This window comes from Gadus chalcogrammus, chromosome 12 (assembly GCF_026213295.1).
Source record: "Gadus chalcogrammus isolate NIFS_2021 chromosome 12, NIFS_Gcha_1.0, whole genome shotgun sequence".
NCBI classification, from domain to species: Eukaryota; Metazoa; Chordata; class Actinopteri; order Gadiformes; family Gadidae; genus Gadus; species Gadus chalcogrammus.
In genome coordinates this window covers 3,849,393-3,868,513 of record NC_079423.1, presented here as the reverse complement: position 1 = coordinate 3,868,513, position 19,121 = coordinate 3,849,393, and the positions used below count along the sequence as shown (strand labels likewise).

At 47.5% G+C, this 19,121-nt stretch overlaps 1 protein-coding gene across 12 annotated transcripts in view; it reads left to right on the top strand.

Annotated features, from left to right (window-relative positions):
* The window catches only part of fryl (furry homolog, like), a 69,210-nt gene that overhangs the window by 27,122 nt on the left and 22,967 nt on the right, over positions 1 to 19,121 (top strand). For 6 of the 12 annotated variants that reach the window (XM_056603496.1, XM_056603492.1, XM_056603490.1 and 3 more), the window contains 35 exons: positions 99 to 197; positions 447 to 548; positions 2,107 to 2,151; positions 3,000 to 3,103; positions 3,435 to 3,543; positions 3,804 to 3,890; positions 4,284 to 4,455; positions 4,570 to 4,702; positions 4,806 to 4,913; positions 5,215 to 5,452; positions 5,649 to 5,828; positions 6,078 to 6,164; positions 6,565 to 6,833; positions 7,205 to 7,415; positions 8,969 to 9,093; positions 9,199 to 9,256; positions 9,517 to 9,608; positions 9,964 to 10,136; positions 10,384 to 10,544; positions 10,883 to 10,993; positions 11,309 to 11,463; positions 11,751 to 11,850; positions 12,322 to 12,490; positions 12,820 to 13,085; positions 13,286 to 13,426; positions 13,754 to 13,922; positions 14,165 to 14,249; positions 14,889 to 15,001; positions 15,379 to 15,529; positions 15,813 to 15,916; positions 16,335 to 16,517; positions 16,828 to 17,035; positions 17,695 to 17,816; positions 18,277 to 18,464; positions 18,723 to 18,817. In XM_056603496.1, the coding sequence (XP_056459471.1) occupies positions 99 to 197; positions 447 to 548; positions 2,107 to 2,151; positions 3,000 to 3,103; positions 3,435 to 3,543; positions 3,804 to 3,890; positions 4,284 to 4,455; positions 4,570 to 4,702; positions 4,806 to 4,913; positions 5,215 to 5,452; positions 5,649 to 5,828; positions 6,078 to 6,164; positions 6,565 to 6,833; positions 7,205 to 7,415; positions 8,969 to 9,093; positions 9,199 to 9,256; positions 9,517 to 9,608; positions 9,964 to 10,136; positions 10,384 to 10,544; positions 10,883 to 10,993; positions 11,309 to 11,463; positions 11,751 to 11,850; positions 12,322 to 12,490; positions 12,820 to 13,085; positions 13,286 to 13,426; positions 13,754 to 13,922; positions 14,165 to 14,249; positions 14,889 to 15,001; positions 15,379 to 15,529; positions 15,813 to 15,916; positions 16,335 to 16,517; positions 16,828 to 17,035; positions 17,695 to 17,816; positions 18,277 to 18,464; positions 18,723 to 18,817 (4,913 nt within the window). The remainder of the gene's footprint in view (positions 1 to 98; positions 198 to 446; positions 549 to 2,106; positions 2,152 to 2,999; positions 3,104 to 3,434; positions 3,544 to 3,803; positions 3,891 to 4,283; positions 4,456 to 4,569; positions 4,703 to 4,805; positions 4,914 to 5,214; positions 5,453 to 5,648; positions 5,829 to 6,077; positions 6,165 to 6,564; positions 6,834 to 7,204; positions 7,416 to 8,968; positions 9,094 to 9,198; positions 9,257 to 9,516; positions 9,609 to 9,963; positions 10,137 to 10,383; positions 10,545 to 10,882; positions 10,994 to 11,308; positions 11,464 to 11,750; positions 11,851 to 12,321; positions 12,491 to 12,819; positions 13,086 to 13,285; positions 13,427 to 13,753; positions 13,923 to 14,164; positions 14,250 to 14,888; positions 15,002 to 15,378; positions 15,530 to 15,812; positions 15,917 to 16,334; positions 16,518 to 16,827; positions 17,036 to 17,694; positions 17,817 to 18,276; positions 18,465 to 18,722; positions 18,818 to 19,121) is intronic. The other 6 variants (XM_056603491.1, XM_056603497.1, XM_056603495.1 and 3 more) reach the window with 3 other exon arrangements.

The following is a 19,121-nucleotide window of genomic DNA, read 5'->3' as shown; positions in this document are numbered from 1 at the left end:
TGAGTCAGGGTTTTGCGGTATAAAAACACCTGGCTCGCTGTGGAGGACGCCCAAATTCCTGTTTCCATGGGAACACTAACATGTTCTCCCCCCAACAGGCTGTGAAGAATGAAGTGAACGTGCCCTGCCTGAAGAACTTTGTGGAGATGCTGTACCAGACAACCTTCGACCTAAGCTCCAGGAAGAAGCACTCTTTGGTAAAAAATGACAAAAGAAAGACACCAAGTTGTTCTCTCTCTGTCTCTCTGTCTCTCTCTGTCTCTCTCTCTCTGTCTCTCTCTCTTCCCCCCCCCCCCCCCCCCCCCCCCCCCCTTTGTTCTGGTTCTTGTCTCTCCACCCAGGCCTCTCTCTCTCCTCTTAAGTGTTGCTGATGTCTATCTATCCAGACCTCTGTCACTCTCTCTCTGTTTTCTCCCTCTATTGACGCTGGTGTCTCTCGCCCCCAGGCCCTGTATCCCCTTGTGACGTGCCTGCTGTGTGTGAGTCAGAAGCAGTTCTTCCTCAACAACTGGCACATCTTCCTCCAGAACTGCCTGTCGCACCTCAAGGTACAGTCCACCTACACCTGTGCACCCTACACCCCCCATGTCCTCACCCAGACCTGGCCTCAACCAAGCGACCCCACCCTAGCCAGACCTGGCTTTTGTCTAGGATATCCAGCTGAATCCTCTCCCCTGATAATGGCTAATCCAATAGCATACCTTTTAAAGAATCCTAGGACCGCCATTAGTAAAGATGTTAGCAAATGTTGCTGTACTGGAAGAGATAATGTCTCTTCTCCGCGACATTATCGCTTCTATGCTGTTGATATGAACCCCAAAGACTCCCTCCAGTAGTTAGGTAATCACGTTAGACTACATTGAACATGAGCCCGCCTGGTGAGTATGTACATGTAGGAAGGCACTGTTGACACAAGATGTCTAGACAGAGCAATCTGTTGTCTATCTGAACAACGTACCGGTACTTCATCTGTGGTAAACATGCTTGTCTAATTTAATGCTTCTTTTTGTCCTTATAATTCAGAATCTGTTTTGGGGATATTTGTATATCTCCAGCAATCAAACCAATGAATAAATACTGTCCTTTTTTTTTTTTTTAACCCTGAACTGACTAACCCTATTGTAAGCCAATCACATCCTGCCGACCTCTTGTCAATCATTACCTGTCCAGCCCAATCCTTTCATGATCCAATGAGAACTGCTTTTGTGAACCAATCAGAAATCCTCTTTTCGTACACCATTCCGGAAAATCTCTTCTGTCTGCCTACCGCAACTGTTCCTCTGCTAATTGATTAACCTGTCCCTTTGAAGACCCTGCTGCACTGGCCTTCTTTCCCGATCAGACATGTTCCCTGTCATTCCCACCCTTTCCTTGCCCTGTACCGGTCGTCATTGTCCTCTCAGTGGTGTTCAAAGATTCAAGGGAGCTTTCTGAATGGGTTGTTCACTGGGATCATGCGGATCCATTTGAGCTCTGGTTGTCGTAATAGTTGTTTGTGAGGTGACCAATGGGAATTGACCGTGTGTTTGTCTGCTTGACGGTGCTCGTGGTGGTGGACGTCGCATGGTTCTGCTGTGGGAGAGGTGATCCTTCCTTGGATCTATTGAACCAATAAACAAGGTTTATTGGTTTATTGGGCAATGGGGAAAATAATAAGAAGTTTATGATGTGTGGAGGGTGAAATTAAATAGTGTTACCAAACAAGATAATTGGGTGAATCAGACTCCTAATTCATTGCAAAGAGATTTTCAACCATCCTGCATGCACATCCCATAATTGTCCTTTTTCTGATCTTGTCCCGACAATCCCCCCTGTTTGTTTCTGTGTGTGTGTGTGTGTGTATGTGTGTGTCCGTATGCCTTCTCTCTAACATACAAAGAAGGGTGCTCTCTGCACAAGGCCATCCCGGACATCTTATCCATGTTTGTTGAGCTTTATCACTTGAATGTAGTGGCAGGCTGTCACAGCTTCTGTCAACATTTTTGTTTTTCTGTCATGTTTATTTCTGTTTCCTCTAACGTGCATGTCTCCCCCCCCCCACCCTGAACCCTGCACGGGTGTCTGCTGTGGTTTTGTGTCTGTCTGGCGTGTCTTTACTCTGCCCAGATGCCATCTAACAACAGCATCAGAAAGCAGATTGAGACGTTGCAGGTGAGTTTCGAGTGCGACTCCAGCTCCCACTTAAACCCACCCTCCCACTTGAACCACCTTCACGGAAGAAATCGGTGCTCCTATCCTCCCACCTCCTTGCCCCCTCTGTTTCCTGAGCTGACGTCTTCTGACCAAGTGTACGGTAACCGCGAGGGCCCAGGAACAGTATTGGCCAGTAAACGTATACCGGATGTAGTGCTTCCACGTTGTGGAGCTCTCTGCAGTGTCTTGGGGTTTTCGCGTCACAAATGTGTTACACATTAAGTGTGTTGCACATTAAGTGTGTCACTACAGCAGGCGTTATTTGCAAAACACCTGCTGGGGCTTGCTGGCAGTGATGAGCGCTTCATGTCTGTTACGTTGTCTTCCTACTGGTGTGAGCTTGAACCAGCGAGTCGTAATCCCTCTTGTTGTCCTTACTACTTCTTCTCTCGTCGGGCTCATCTCCTTTGCACTCCCGCCTCTGCGCTCCCTGAGAATACACGCGTGCATTACGCTGCACGCGTGCATTATGTAGTCGGATAAGGCCGGACAACCAAACACTGACTCCATTCGATCCAATGGGATAGACTTTACTGGCTGAGATGGACTGGGAGTTTGAAGTGAACCCCTGGCGCTATTGTGTGTTTTTATGTCTTTGTTGCGCATTCTCAACGTCAAGGGTTTAAACTGAAGAACAAGCCCCTATCGGTCAGCGAATTGTGGGACCTTGCATGAACCTTCGAATTGTTTATGGGTTTTTGTCTGTGTTTTGAAGGATAGTCTTAATCATCTCCCTCCCTTCACACGAATAACAAGACGATAATGCTAGTTGGCAAGTGCTTATGGTTGTCCTCTCTGGTTGACAGAACAAAGACCCCAAGATGTCGCGCGTGGCGCTGGAGTCGCTTTACAGGCTGCTCTGGGTCTACATCATCAGGATCAAATGTGAGAGCAACACTGTAACTCAGAGGTAAGCACCACCCCACAGCCCTGCCAACAAATCAAACGCCTCGACTTGTCCGTGTAATAACTGTCTGACCCTAACCTGCTCCTTTACGACCTGTCCAAGTATTTATTGTTCAACACCTATCCGCTCCTAAAGGTGCTCTATGTGAGATTTAATAGTTGTAAAGAAAGAAAAAGAGCGATGAAAATAGTGTGAGAGCACGATTTTGAAACCTAACGCCAAAAAAAAACAACCTTCTCTGCCATTTAGAAGTGTTGCATTTCACTGTTGCACTGTGAATCGTCACTGATCCGTCCGGTATTAATGTGAATGCTGTGTTTTTTCTGTTGTCTAGTCGTCTCCTGGGCATTGTGTCAGCTCTGTTCCCAAAGGGCTCTCGCAGTGTGGTGCCCAGAGACACCCCGCTCAACATCTTCGTCAGGATCATCCAGTTTATAGCTCAGGTACAGCGCAGTCCACCTGTAATCCCTGACACTCATACTCTCCTCACGGCTACGTGCTTCCAACTGTCAGACAATAGCCAGTGACAAATAACTTGGTAGCAGGGCTGCCAAACGGCAAGTTTGCAATTAATTGCAAATAAAATGGTATTTGCAATATTTGCATATTATATTTTGTGTGATCAATTGCATGCCCACATGGATAGATATGGGGTGTCCTTCCATTGATAAATGAACTCTGTAAGTTTTGTTTGGCCCTGCAGGAAAGGCTGGACTTTGCTATGAAGGAGATCATCTATGACCTGCTGTGTGTGGGCAAGTCCCACAAAACCTTCACCATCAACCCGGAGGTAAGATTCTTATTATTATACACCTTTACTATCAACCTATAGTTGCTCTAACATTAATAAACATCTTTACTATCAACCCAAGGGTACAGCTACAATTAATAGACTGCTCCCGCCCATCATCTCACCACACTCTTACCACAGAATAAAGCAAGATCAATATAAAAAATGGCTAATGTCTTCCTTATACCTCATCAAGCCAAAAAATCTTCAAAGATCAACACTCAAATTGATCTTCCAAAAGCATCAGAGTGTCGATGGAAACTCCTAAAGTATAATATATGCCATTCGGTGGACGCTTTTAAGTGACTTACAATGATGCTAGTGCTTACAGTCTTCGCATTGTGTGGAAGTGGGAATCCATCCCAAATGTATGCTTACCCCCTCCCCCCTCAGAGGATGAACATCGGCCTGAGGGCCTTCCTGGTGGTGGCCAACAGCCTGCAGCAGAAGGACGGGGAGCCCCCCATGCCCACCACAGGGGTCATCATGCCCTCGGGGAACACCCTGCGGGTCAAGAAGATCTTCCTCAACACCACACTCACCGACGAAGAGGCCAAGGGCATCGGTACGTAAGCGCCCAGGGGCGTCCGCCCCAGGTGGGCTTTGTTTTATTCATGCTGCGGGCATGGTGTTTTTGTGGTTTTGTGTGTGCGTTTTATTCATGACCGTGTCTTTGCAGGCATGTCTCTGTACTACCCTCAGGTGAGGAAGGCCTTGGACAACATCCTGCGTTCCCTGGACAAGGATGTGGGTCGCTCCATGAGCATGACCAACGTCCAGATGTCCAACAAGGAGCCCGAGGATATGATCACGTCAGTGCACCTTAGGCTCCTATCCAATCAGCATCATCGTTGTTGTCAGGCTCTGTACGACTTGGTCCGGCCACAGCATCTGATTGTTTCCATCTGTTGGCAGGGGGGAAAGGAAGCCAAAGATTGATCTGTTCCGTACGTGCGTGGCGGCCATACCGAGGCTCATCCCCGACGGCATGAGCAGACAGGACCTCATTGAGCTTCTGGCAAAGTAAGCCTCGCTCATCCCTAGAACGAGAACTACTACACAATGCATACACAACTCTTAGCTGTTTAGCTGAACGCTCTTTCGACTGGCTTTAAGAATCCCAGTGATAAACCTACTGCTACCTTTTTTTTAAACTTTTGAACACCTGTCCCCTGTTTAGTTTTAAACCCACTCATCATAATCCATCACACGATAAATTGACCATAATCTCAATGATAGCATGTTGTGTACCTGTTTCTTAATCAACCCTCGCACTTGTCCGCCTCACCTGTCGGTCTCACCTGTCCTTCACGTCTAAACCCAGGCTGACTATCCACATGGACGAGGAGCTGCGAGGCCTGGCCTTCACCACACTGCAGACCCTTATGGTGGACTTCCCCGAGTGGCGGGAGGACGTGGTGTCGGGGTTCGTCTACTTCATGGTCCGTGAGGTGACAGACGTCCACCCCACACTACTGGACAACGCCGTTAAGATGCTCCTGCAGCTCATCAGCCAATGGAGGCAGGCGGTGCAGAGCAGCAACAAGACCCAGGAGGCACACGTACGTACCGGGCCACCTCTGGCCCCTCCGGTTCGTCTGGTTCCCAGGCTTGGCGTGTACAGGACAATAATATTTATACCAAATACTATTTAGAAAAATCTTTATATATGCAGTATATTTTGGGAAGTGGTCGGGAAAGGAAGGGTGATATATGGGCCATTAGAAGGAGTAGAATCAATGACCTCTTTTCTTCCAGCAGGTCCCAGGCAGTGGTCCGACTCTTTCCCTGGACCGGGCTCCTCTGCTTGGGGTTCTGCACGTGGTAGAGGGCCTGGCACTGGTGGTTCTCTGCAGCTGTCGGCCCGGAACTCGCAGGCTTGCCGTCAACGTTCTCAAGGAGGTCCGCGCACTGCACACGGCACTGGGCATCGCCAAGGTAACCGTCTTCCACAATGTTTGCTTACCCTCTGCCTTTCATGCTCAGTGAAGTTGCTTTGGTCAGTCGGTAGTTGCCGGACATATCTTTGTAAGCCTACTTATAGAGGGCAGTTGAAAGTTCCAAGTTGTCTATGCCCAATCTGTGTATTAATGGCATGTATTCAAACGAAATCTACTGGAAGTCGCTTTGGATGTTTATCATCTACGACTGTTTTTAATATTTTTCTACTGATGTTTCCTCTTTCAGGGCGATGAGGAGTTGGCTATCGACGTGATGGACAGACTCAGTGCCTCTGTGCTGGAGAGCTTCATCCACCTCACCGGGGCTGACCAGGTACACAGCCTGACACACAAACTAAATCCAGGAACCTGCACCGATAGAACAATAACTTCACAAGTTTCCATTCTGCAAATTACTATATAATATGTCTAAGTGCGCTTTTGCATTATGAGCAGTAATGGTTGAACAGGTGCACTGATCGCAGGGACCTCTCCACTGAGTTGGCGCTAATCAGCTGTTCTGGTCTATTGTCAGCACTTTTTTTTTTTTAATGACTCCGTCCTGTCAAGGTTCTCTATTCCTATAATAGCAGTATCCGAAAGCAGGAAGCTGTTCATGTTTTCCGTCTGTTGGCTTTTCACTTAATGATATAAAAAAAAACACAGATGGGTAAGCAAGTGATGATCAGGTTGTAAAAGTGACTAATGACAACTTCCTGTTTCCTGTCACACAGACCAATCTGCTCTACTGCCCGAGTGGCATCGATCTCCAGTCGCTGGCCGATTGGAGCTCATCTCCCATCAGCCACCAGTTTGACGTGGTCAGCCCCTCCCACATCTGGGTGTTTGCCCACGTCACCCAGGGCCAGGACCCATGGGTGATAAGCCTGTCCAGCTACCTGCGGCAGGAGAACCTTCCCAAGCACTGCCCCTCGGCCCTCAACTACGCCTGGATGTTCGCCTACACCCGCCTGCAGCTGCTGTCTCCACAAGTCGACATTAAGTACGATGCCATAAATACCGTAGTCTCTTTGTGTGTTTGTTGTTGTTGTTGCAATAGCAAGTCATAGGAGTGTAAGAGGGAGGGACTATGAGGGGATTAAGGTTTAGGGGTGATAATGTAGTCGCTAGGGTGTTTGACTCCAAGCTAAGACGTTCTTCGTTTGATCCCAAATGTCAATAATCTACGTGTATGCATCCCTGAGCAAGGTGCCCTCGCCCCTACATTCTACTGAATGAGCTACCAGAATGACTTGCAAATGACTTTGGATGAAAGTAGAATATACAATGGCTCAGTAAAATGAAAGCATTGTGTTGACGGTGCATATGCTGAGGACGTGAATAGGTACATGATGGTCTGTTTTCATTCCACAGCAGCCCCATAAATGCCAAGAAGCTGAACAGCATGAGCAGCAGCAGTGACTCGTACACGGGGCTCTGGAGGAACTACCTGATCCTCTGCTGCAGCTCCGCCTCTTCCTCCTCCTCTTCATCTTCCTCCTCGTCCAGCTCTGGTTCCGTGCGCTGCTCGCCACCTGAGACACTGGCGTGCACGCCAGACAGCGGCTACAGCTACGACTCCAAGGTCAGCCCCTGTGCATGACCGTTAACCCCCTAAACCAGGGGTGCCCAACCAGTCGATCGCGGTCTACCAGTAGATCGCCGACAGATCCCAAGTCGATCGCGAGGGGTGAAGAAAAAAAAAAAAAAAGATTTTTTTTTAAATTTTTTTTTTAATGAAATTAAATTTGCGCGGGACATATACGCGCGGTAGCGCATGTGCTGTTAACAGCAGTTGAAAGCCGTCAACAGTAGTTACACACTCCTAAACGTTGGCATGGCTGAGGGGAAACAAGCTAAGACCTACCATTTTCACCCTGAGTGGGAGGAAGATTATTGATTATCGTTGAGAAGGTGCCGTGCGCAGACGGAATGAAACCCCCACTGAAGTCCGTAGGTTCACGATACAACCCCCCCCCCCCCCCCCCCAACAATTGTTCTCTACCCCCCCCCCCCCCCCCCCCCCCCCGGCTTGAAGGTAGGTTTGCTGGTAGATCTCGGGAGGTTGGCTACTTGAAAAGTAGATCTTGGGTCAAAAAAGGTTGGGCACCCCTGCCCTACACCAGCCCTAACTTTTTAGTAGGGATGAGCCATTGAAGTCATTACCTCAGTTGAGTACACTTATTGAATGATGTACTTGCAGAAACATATTATAATGCAGGGTTTCCCACAGCACTTAATAGTATAGGCAACTGCCTAAGCTGTAGGCATCAAAGTTGTATGTATTATACAAAAGTATAAAATAATCTAAACTTAATTTATTCTCTGTGTATAGATAAAGACAGACTTGCGGGAAAATAAGCATAAATGGTCCACCTGTAAAAGATTGCAATTACCAAAGGGCTATTGAATTGTTATTTTTAAAACCACAGATTGTTGAATGTAGTACAGAGTCTCTATCGGGAAACCCTGGATTATTAAACGCTATATAATCTATCATAGTCAGTTGACAATGGAAAACGTGCTGTTTGAAATACATTTATAGAGCTTATTCATCTTAACCAGGCTTCAGTTAAGTGATAAATTAATGCATAAAAGGTAACACAATGAAGAAACATATTGGGAGGATAACGTCGCAAAATATGTGATGCCTGCTTTGTAGGTGCTTCCAGTAAAATAATTCTGTGCTCGAGTATGTAGGCCCTTCCTTCGCTTTAATAACTATAATCTAATGCAATGTTCCCAAAGCTTTGGGTCCAGATACATCTTGTGGTCACCTTGATATGCATATTGAGTCTGGAGAGAATGCTGACTTATAAGGTCGTAATTATAAGGCATTGTTTCAGTTTCAGGTTTCAAAGTTCTGTAAATAGCCTTATGATCTCTACCTATGAGCAAACTATACTACTAACTGACTAATATGAGATATATTCAATAAGTCACTGGGACATATTACCGGCTGATGATGATTTGGGTTAGGAAAAGGTGTGGAAGTCGTTATTGAAACCAAGCAAGTTGGGGTCCCAAATTTCAGGCTCAGAAAGATTAGGAACCTCTATTTTCTGGAATAGTCTGAAAGCCCTATCTGCGGAGCTGTGGCGTTTGTGCATGTGGGTTGATGATGTTTTTGATATGCAGATCGTGGGCTCTCCGTCCCTCTCCTCGCTGTTCAAACACGTGGTTCCCATGATGCGCTCTGAGAGCATGGACATCACGGAGTCTCTGGTGCTGGGGCTTGGCAGGACCAATCCTCTGGCCTTCAGGTAGCACACGAAGCTCCACACATCCAGAACATGTAGCTGTATGTCCAACCAGACACATTTGGGATTGGTGCCGCTGCTGATGTTGGTGTTGGTTGGTACTTGCAGGGACTTGATAGAGGAGTTGAACCCCATCATAAAAGAGGCTCTGGAACGAAGACCTGAGGTCAGTCCGTATTCTTGTCTCTTACCGTTACCTCTCTTAAGCTTTCCTTATAAGATGCATCTCTAATATCTCCAATATCCCTCACATCTTTTTCATTGATTTGCATCTTTTCCTGATGACTCTCTTTCCGGTGTCGTTCTGACATCTCTATGCATCTCACAGATGTCTTTCTGTCTGAATCTGTCTCTCCTGATATGAATCTCTCCTGATATGAATGTTATTCTTGTAATCTACCTTCCTGTTTTTCCATCTCTTATCAGAACGTGAAGCGGCGCCGGCGTCGTGACATCCTGCGGGTCCAGCTGGTCCGGATCTTTGAGCTGCTGGCCGATGCTGGAGTCATCAGCCAGATGTGAGTCACCGATGACCTGGTATCACCTTAAAGAGCTATTATGATGGCTAATACTGCTAAAGGCTAATAATGCTAATAGCTTATATTCATGTGATGGCTGACTTTCATGCAATGGCTCTTATTGCAAATTACAAATATCTTAATATTTGTAATTTTAATAGCTCATATTGATGTCAAAAGTTGATATTGATGGGTTAAATCTTTTTAAAATGCTTGTTGTTATATAATGATTATTATTAACTATAATACATAAAAAGATTGAAGAGTTGTTCTGCCAGATTAGTAATTTAGTGAAATTCTTCATTCATGTTTAGTGCCCTGACAGTGGTGGTTGTGTTTGTGGTTGTGTGCACAGAGCGAGTGGGGGTCTGGACAGGGAAAGCCACTCCCTGAACGGGACCCTGCTGGAGTACGTAGACCTTACCCGTCAGCTGCTTGAGTCGGAGAACGACAAGGACTCGGACACCCTGAGAGACATCCGCTGCCACTTCAGCGCCCTTGTGGCCAACATCATCCAGAACGTACCAGGTCAGTTTATACTCACTCACTCCCTCACTCACTCACTTAATGAGACCGGGCTGACGCAAGCTTTTCATTCTCACACGGACACACACACAGTATCCAAAACATTAACTATAGTAGGATTAAGTCCTTTCTGTCTACAGAGTAAAACGAAATCTCCACTTTAAATCAGGCAAAACATCTCGGTATCCAATCATCATCAAGCAGCATGTCATGCCTCCCTCATAACGACAGTTTTATTGTTGACCCACAGTGCACCAGCGCCGCTCCATCTTCCCCCAGCAGTCCCTGAGACACAGCCTGTTCATGCTGTTCAGCCACTGGGCGGGGCCCTTCAGCATCATGTTCACGCCCCTGGACCGCTACAGCGACCGCAACATGCAGATCAACAGACATCAGTACTGTGCTCTGAAGGTACTGGGGGGGCTTAACATAGAGGCATTACATAGAGAGTGCATAGGCAGACAACATACATAGATGTAAAGTGTAAGAATAATGGGATACATATCTGTTAATCAGACGAAATGGACTGCGTAGGAGAAGCTGGTATAATGTGTGTGCTTATGTGTGCGTTTGTCTTTGTGTTTCTGTGTCTGTGTGGTTGACTTTGATTTGCATACGTCAAGTTGTTTTGTGGGTGTTTGCGTGTATGTTTACGTGTCTGTATGTATACGGGTGTATCAGGTACCAGCCATTCTGTGTGTCTATGAATGAGTATCAGTGGTGTTCATGCTCCATGTGTCTCCCTCCAGGCCATGTCTGCGGTGCTGTGCTGCGGCCCAGTGGCTGACAACGTGGGGCTCTCCTCGGACGGCTACCTGTACAAGTGGCTGGACAACATCCTGGACTCACAGGACAGGAAGGTGAGCAAGGCCCACCTCCCCACTCACCTGTTGGCCCGGATGGAGGAATATTTACTGTTAATATTCAGTATTTATGCTTGTATCCAAAGCCACTGACTATGAAGTTCAATTCATGTTAATAAGGACCAGGATGCCAACAGGAAGACTTGGGGGCATTGGGGATTAAACCCAGTAATATTCATAGCCACCCCACTACCCTGCTGACGGGTGGTAACAGGCGTTAACAGATATTAAAGGGTGCTAAAGGTTACTACCTACTGCTTATTGATGTAAACAGGTTTTAACAGGTGCTAACTGGGTCTCTACCCTCCTCAGGTGCACCAGCTAGGCTGCGAGGCGGTGATGCTGCTGCTGGAGCTGAACCCGGACCAGAGTAACCTCATGTTCTGGGCCGTGGACCGCTGCTACACCGGCTCACGCCGCGTCGCTGCTGGCTGCTTCAGGGCCATCGCCAATGTCTTCCATAACAGGTACGTTTTTTCATGTAATCTTTAGTTTCACAACCCTGAATAATTTTTTTAAGGGGCCTTAGCAATGACATTAATTTAACTTAAAACCTACGCTTGAAACGAAAATACGTTCATATCCATTTTGTAAATAATGCAATACACAATTGAATCCAGTTTAAGCCCAAACCGTCTTGCGCTTCCATCAGTAAAGTTGTCCAGGAGTACAGTACGTGCTGTTGTGTGACCGGTTGCTCTGTGTCCGCTAGCTGACCTGTGGTGTGGTTCCGGCTGTGGTTCTTTGTTCCCAGGGATTACCAGTTTGACACTGTGGTGCTACTGAACCTGATACTGTTCAAGGCTGCTGACTCGGCCAGGGATATCTACGAGCTGGCAATGCAACTGCTGCAGGTCAGAACCGCCCCGCCCCGCCCTACACACACACATGGTCAAAGGTTAAGCAGAGGTCAAACATCACAATGGGCTGGGTTGGGCTGAAGCCTATTGAGACATGGAGGGTTTGTTGCTATGAACTCTGATCTCTAAACTTTACAATAATACTCAACTGTATTATAATCATTCCTTTTCTCAGATAAGACGCGTTTCCGTGCAAAATGTCTACTTCCTTCTCTGCTATTGCTGACAATATACTTTGGTTAGCCAGCAAGCGCGATGTCCATTGCTTTGTGTACAGGCTGTATATCTTACATATCCACTGGCCCGAGTAATGCTCCCGACATTAGCACTTCTCATTCAAAGCCCTATCTAATACAACTCTGAAGGGTTTTCTCTCTATGAATACTTTTATATCATGTTCCTGTTAAAGCCTTGCCTATTAGAGCTTGATGGTATTTCTCTGCGGTGTTTTGCGTGGTTTGGCAGATCCTGGAGCCCAAGCTGTTCCGCTACGCTCACAAGCTGGAGATCCAGCGGACGGACGGCATCCTGACCCCTCCGTCCCCGCTGCCCCATCTCTACTCCCTGTCCTACTACCAGCTGTCTGAGGAGCTGGCCGGCACCTACCCCGAGCTCACCCTGCCCATCTTTTCAGGTCCGCATCAAGCCCTATCTCTGCTCTTACCTGGCAAATTCTTCAACGCATGCCTTTAATGTGTTTTTTTGCCGTTGTTTCGTTTTTTGTTGTTGTGAGAATTAGTCTTAAAAAAAAATTGCAAACAGGTGATATCTAGTTCCGTCTGGGGTAAGTGTAGAATACTTGCTAGGTTTTGGAATAAATCTCTAACTTCTGCAAAGTGTTGGCATCCTAGCACAAGATGCCCTAACCTCCTACTTATTCATTACCTGTATCTGAATTCCCTGCACATAACTGTGGACGAAAGCAACTTCTAAACAGTACCCTCTCCACCGCCACGACCACAGAGGTGAGCCAGCGCATCCAGACGGCGCACCCTGCAGGCCGGCAGGTCATGTTGCACTACCTGCTCCCCTGGATGAACAACGTGGAGCTGGTGGACTTCAAGCCTTCCACCCAGCGGCCCGAGGAGCCGGGCGTGGCTGAGGAGGAGGAGGAGGCGCAGGAGCGGGAGATGATGGTGAACAGCCGGCGCTGGCTGCGAGGCGAAGGCTGGGGCTCGCCGCACGCCACCACCATGGTGCTCAACAACCTCATGTTCATGACCGCCAAGGTGAGGGCATTTAAAGCAAAATGCAATAAATATGTAACGCTGCGAGGCTGTATGGAAGTAACTGTACTTAATGTACTCATGACTCAATCTCCTAAATATTAACTTGCTTCCATGACTGGCGTCTTTGCACAAATTAACTGTTGTTTATGCCAGCTACTAACAAGCGGAACTGTTTTGTTTTTTCTTGTTTCCCTCTGCAGTATGGAGATGAGTTTGCCTGGTCTGAGATCGAGAACGTTTGGACAACGTTGGCGGACAGCTGGCCCAAGAACCTGAAGATCATCCTCCACTTCCTCATCAGCATGGCGGGGGTCAACAGCGAACCCAGTCTGCTACCCTACGTAAGACCTGCGATACTGACAGCCTCACCCTTCCTGCCTCCCTGGTTCTTATAAGTCAGTTGTACAGTTAACAACTTCAGAGCTTCTTGGTTCTCATGATCAGTTCTACAGTTAACACCTTCAGAGCCTCCTGGTCCTCATAAGACCGTTCAACTGTAAAGCCCCTGGTGTACTCATAAGTCGGTTCTACAGTATATACAGGCTGTCTCCCGGACTTCAAAAGTCGTAATGCAATCCCCCTTCGTGTCCTCCTAAGCCCTCGCCCTGAAGTGAGTACGGTGGTGGTAGTGATGTGTCGCTGAAGTGTGTGTTTGTGTGTGTCTCCAGGTGAAGCGGGTGGTGGTATACCTGGGCAGGGATAAGACCATCCAGCTGCTGGAGGAGCTGATGTGTGAGCTGGAGCTGATGGACCCGGTCTGCTCTAGCGTCACCCACATGGACAACCCTCCGTACTACCGCATCAGCGCCAGCTACAAGATCCCCTCCGTCAACACAGGTACGCAAGCCCAGTCCTGGTTTGACCTGTTTAGTCTGGGCTCAACACCAGCTCCCATGACCCCTAACTCTTATTCTTGAATGTTTAAAAGTAGACACTCATGATAAATAATGAATAAGTAAATAAACATTTTGTTTTCTCCAAAAACAAATAAATAAAAAGAAAGAAAATCGAATTTTCTACCTTCAATAAGCTGAATGAAATAACTAGAGTGTAACTGATATGTATGGTTGGCTTGTCAGGAACTATGTCCAGCAGCAACACCATGGTGCCTGGGACTGAAAGCCATCACGAGAGCAAGATAAAGGACCCCAATATGGAGGACAGGTACACACCCATGTACACACACAAATACGAAAAACATACACACGCTCGCACGCACACCGATATATATATAGCTAGTCATGAAAAGATGTATATCTAAAGACCTCCTGCATACCTTGAAAGATATGCAGTACACTTATCATATAACCAATTAAGACATGCATACACAGTTAAAATGGAGTTAAACGTATAAACATACACTGGTCTGGAAACCTGCAGGCTCAGCACATGTAAATCTAGTTTGAATATGTTGAAGCATGCATGCACAACAATCCAGCATGCAAGAACACTATGCAAATTACCTTGGAGGAATACCAGTCATGTACACCAGTCGTATAACTAGTTTAAACAGACACCACTCATGAGCTGAGTTAAAACTAGGTCAAACAGACGCCCTCTCCTTCTTTAATAGCATGTTAGAAATTACTATTATTACAAATAATCTATAAAAAAAAGACATACCAATGAATCCATACCTATGCTGGTTCAACCAGGAACAAAATAACACCCTACGCCCTTAAGAAGGGACACCTAGGCGGAAATACATTTCTTAAGCTCATGCACGTTTTTGATCACGTAACAGTTGATAACACTCCTTGATGTATGTGTATGTGTGCTCGTGTGTGTGTCCTGTCCTCACAGCTACCCTCACCTGGACGTGTACAGCGGGATGAACATCAACCTGTCTCGTCAGCACCACCGCCTCGAATCCCGTTACAGCAGCAGCTCCGGGGGCTCCTACGAGGAGGAGAAGAGTGGGTGACCTCTCCATGACCTATGAAGAAATCCCCCCCCCCCCATCCTCTCACTCTCCCTGTCTATCATAGATTCCCCATTGATTAGTCTGTCAGGAAGTGTGGTACAATTATTGAACTTGAAAGTACAACGTCATTGATCTTTGATGGGCCAAATCGTTAACCGTTGATCTCTGCTGGAGATGGCGGTTCTAATGTACTAATCTGGCCGTTAGCTTGGCTAACGATCCCCCAGTCTATCACTAAGCTACAGTTCAGCTCCCCAAGGGAGTGGGGTATCCCCTGCCGGGTTCTTCTCGAGCGACGGTGCCTTTTCTATTGTGGTGGTTCCAAACGATGCTGTGGTTGCTAAGCGCCCTCCCCACTCCACGGTGCAGGTGACTCCATGCCGCTGTACGCCAACTGGCGCCTGAAGGTGATGGACCACAACCGCCCAGAGCCCCTCCCCTTCCCTCCGACGGGCGGCTGCTGGTCGCCGCTGGTGGACCACCTGCCTGAAACAAACACCGCCGCCGTCCCCCTACACAGGTACACACTACCAGACTAGAGGGACCGGGTTCGATCCCCAATGTCCGCAGTGCAGCTGTAGGCCTCCTACAGCAAGGTGTCAATCCCTACCTGCTCCTAAGAAATTTAAATTAGATTCAATGTAACTTTACTTTACTAGTCAGTCACTAAATTAAAGCATTATTCAATTATCTGTTACACAACACCTGCATGGTGTTTTTAATGTAGTTTTGGTAGTAATCACAACAAATTACATTTGATGAAGTTTCAAACATGGTCATGATGACCTCTGTCCTACCCTCAGGTGTAACATTGCAGTCATCCTTCTGACCGACCTCATCGTGGACCACGGAGTCAAGGTGGAATGGAGCGTCTACCTGCACCTCCTGCTGCACGCCATATTCATAGGTACACCTCATCCCATCATTCCTCCTCCTCCGAACTCTGGCTAGATCAACTCATCTTCCTAACTCAGCTAGATCCACTCCTCCTTCTAACTCAGCTCCATCAACACATCCTCCTCCTCCTAACTTAGCTAGAGCGACACCTCCTCCTATCACTCCTAGCACCGCTAGAATTACAAGCCCCTCAGCGCTCCTTAAACGCCTCCTTGTAGCTCCCTCAACACAACTGGAGCGACAACTCAACACCTCTCCGCCTCCCTCTCAATCGCTAAGCTTAGCTTAGCGATTGAGAGGGAGGCGGAGAGGTGTTGAGTGTGAGTTGTAGCTTAGTAAGCTACAACTTCCTCCCTCTGGCACACGCGGTGTGTGCATCTCTGTTGGGATTCTGACGTTTTTTTCCCTGACTGGGGACCGTCCTGCAGGCTGTGATCATCAACACCCTGAGGTGTACGAGCACTGCAAGCGCCTGCTGCTCCACCTGCTGGTCGTCCAGGGAACCAACAGCAGCGTCCAGTCACTGGCAGCCGTGTTGCTACGCAACCGGGAGGCCAACGAGCCCCGGGTCCTGACGGTGAAGCCCATCGCACCCGAGTTCAACCTCACAGGTTGGTTGCTGGAAAATACACAACAAGGACGATGCTGTGTGGACACAGGAATGAGTTGAAGTGAACCTTGCCTTGGACAGGTGTGTGTGTGTGGCTTCATGCGGACCTGTCCAGGTTAAGTCTCATTGAGCAAGTCTTAGTTCCTGTTGATTTACTTATGGGGGAGAATTAAACGTAATTCAACACCATGACAACCAGCCATAAACCAAGTCGATGGATACAGAATTGTAAACCGATAAACCACACTTTGTATGTTATGTGATCACAGTTATTAACCTTGTGGGTGATCACGCAACCGTTTAACCTGCAGGAATCCAGGAGCTGATGCCAGAGCACCAGCCCTCTCCCATGACGGACTCGGGCCTGAGCTCTTCCTCTACCTCCTCCAGCATCAGCCTGGGCACAGGGGTGGGGGCGGGAGCCTTCTCCCCGCTGCCCCCCACCATGCTCCAGCAGGTGGACCTCTCCACCCTGCAGGACCAGAAGGTTAAAGCCCTGATTGAGTTCATCAGCTCCAGGTGAGGAGAAGGCCTTTCCGCTGCACCTTTAACCTGTAGACTAGGTTACTATATGGGATTACCTCACTCAGTTTATTCTGTTATCATGCTCTAATATTACTGAATAACTGAATTCGAATTTATGACCATGGTTTCATACACTAACATATCTCTAACGAACTACAGCTTTAATCTATTTGTGTATATATAACCATAACTAAGACATTCTGTTGTTACTTGAATAATTATATATTTTTATTATTTGTTTATTTATATATATATATATTTTTTTTTATTCTATTATAATTGTATTTTAAAGCACTATTAATAACCACTGTGGCTGATACTGTGCTATACAAATAAATTAGACTTTGACTTTGGCATAACCACCTTATCTTTCATTGTATCTGGTTGTATGCTCACATGCTTTTTGTCTATGTACTTGGTTCCATGCTCACAGTCAAGTCTGAATGGATTAGGTATTTCAAAATGCATGGATTTGGCTAATAGTGTGTGCTGGGTCTGGACTTTGGTTTGGTGGTTCTGTGTGTGGTGATAACATACATGGGTTTGGAGTTACAACCTCAAGTAATGACAATCATGTTGTGGCGTGATGACACTATGTTTGTTGTCCCTGTCCCGCCGTCAGTCACTGATGTTTGTTTGTGTGGGTTCTCCAGGAAGCGTGGTCCTCTCTGGAACCACGAGGACGTCGCTCCTAAGAACCCCCAGATCAAGAGCGCCGAGCAGCTCAGTGTATTCCTCCGACACGTGGTGGCAGTGTTCAAGCAGTCCAACGCAGGTTGGTACTATGACACCCCCCCGACAGACCATATCTATCTCCTACCTTATCGTATCTCTTCCCGCAGCCATACGTAACTCCTCCCACAGCCCTTCGTGACTCCTCCCACAGCCCTGCGTGACTCCTCCCCTTACCCTATTTGTCTTCCCTCAAAACCCTATATAACCTTCCCATAGCCCCATGTTACTGTTCCCAAACCAAATGTAGAGCTCCTCGCAAAACAATATCTACCTCCTCCCTCAAAGCCCCCTCCCACAACATGTATGTGACCACCACAAGCCAAACGTAACCAACCCCCACAAGCCGACTGGCTGGCTGATACAGTTTGAACTTTACATTTTACAAAGGTATGAGAGTAACGATCCTTGTATAGCAACAGGCATCGACGGACAACGGGCCAGCGTACTCAGTTGTATGGTGGTCCACTGTACAACCCCCCGCTGTGTCCATGCCCCTCCAGGGTTCCAGCTGGAGTCTCTGCTGAGCGAGGTGGCCCTGCAGACGGCTCTGTCCTGCACCTCCCGCCACTACGCCGGCAGGTCCTTCCAGATCTTCAGGGCCCTCAAGCAGCCGCTGACCCCGGCCACGCTGTCCGACGTCCTGTCACGCCTGGTGGAGACCGTGGGTGACCCGGGGGAGGAGGCCCAGGTGAGGACCTGCCAGTGCTTCCTCTACATTATACCCACCGTACTGGGTCGAATCGACGTACAGGAAGTCCAAATAGGGGAAACTAGATTTTGCTGTTTCTATTTTGAAACGGTACTCTTCTTAAGAGATGCAAGCTTGTTGACCGCAGTCTGTCAGTTGGCCTAACCCCTGCAATGCTATCCCCTGCTAGGCTAGCCCCAGCCGGGTTTACCACTGTTTACTGCCACTCCGCCAACCACTTCTCTGCTCACTCCTCAGGGCTTTGTTATCGAGCTGCTGTTAACGCTGGAATCGGGCATCGACACGCTTGCAGACACGGTGAAGAACTACGACCTCCTCACAGCCTTGGCACAGTAGGTCCCATCCTCCTCATCATGTTTTAAATCAACAGCTAGAAGACCATTGACCTCAGTGCAGGATAGCCTGAGGGTTTTTAAATCTAAGCCTAAGGTTCTATATATATATATATATATATATATATATATATACCGGTATATATTTTTTAGCAGACTACCCGTATGCATGCTTGAGCAAGATGGCCTCACCCCTACCTGCTCCTTTATGACCTGTAGTCGATGTGGATAAAAGTGTCTGCTAAATGGTTAATGTTTAACCCAATCGACTCGAGACATTTTATATATTTTCATGACGGTGGTT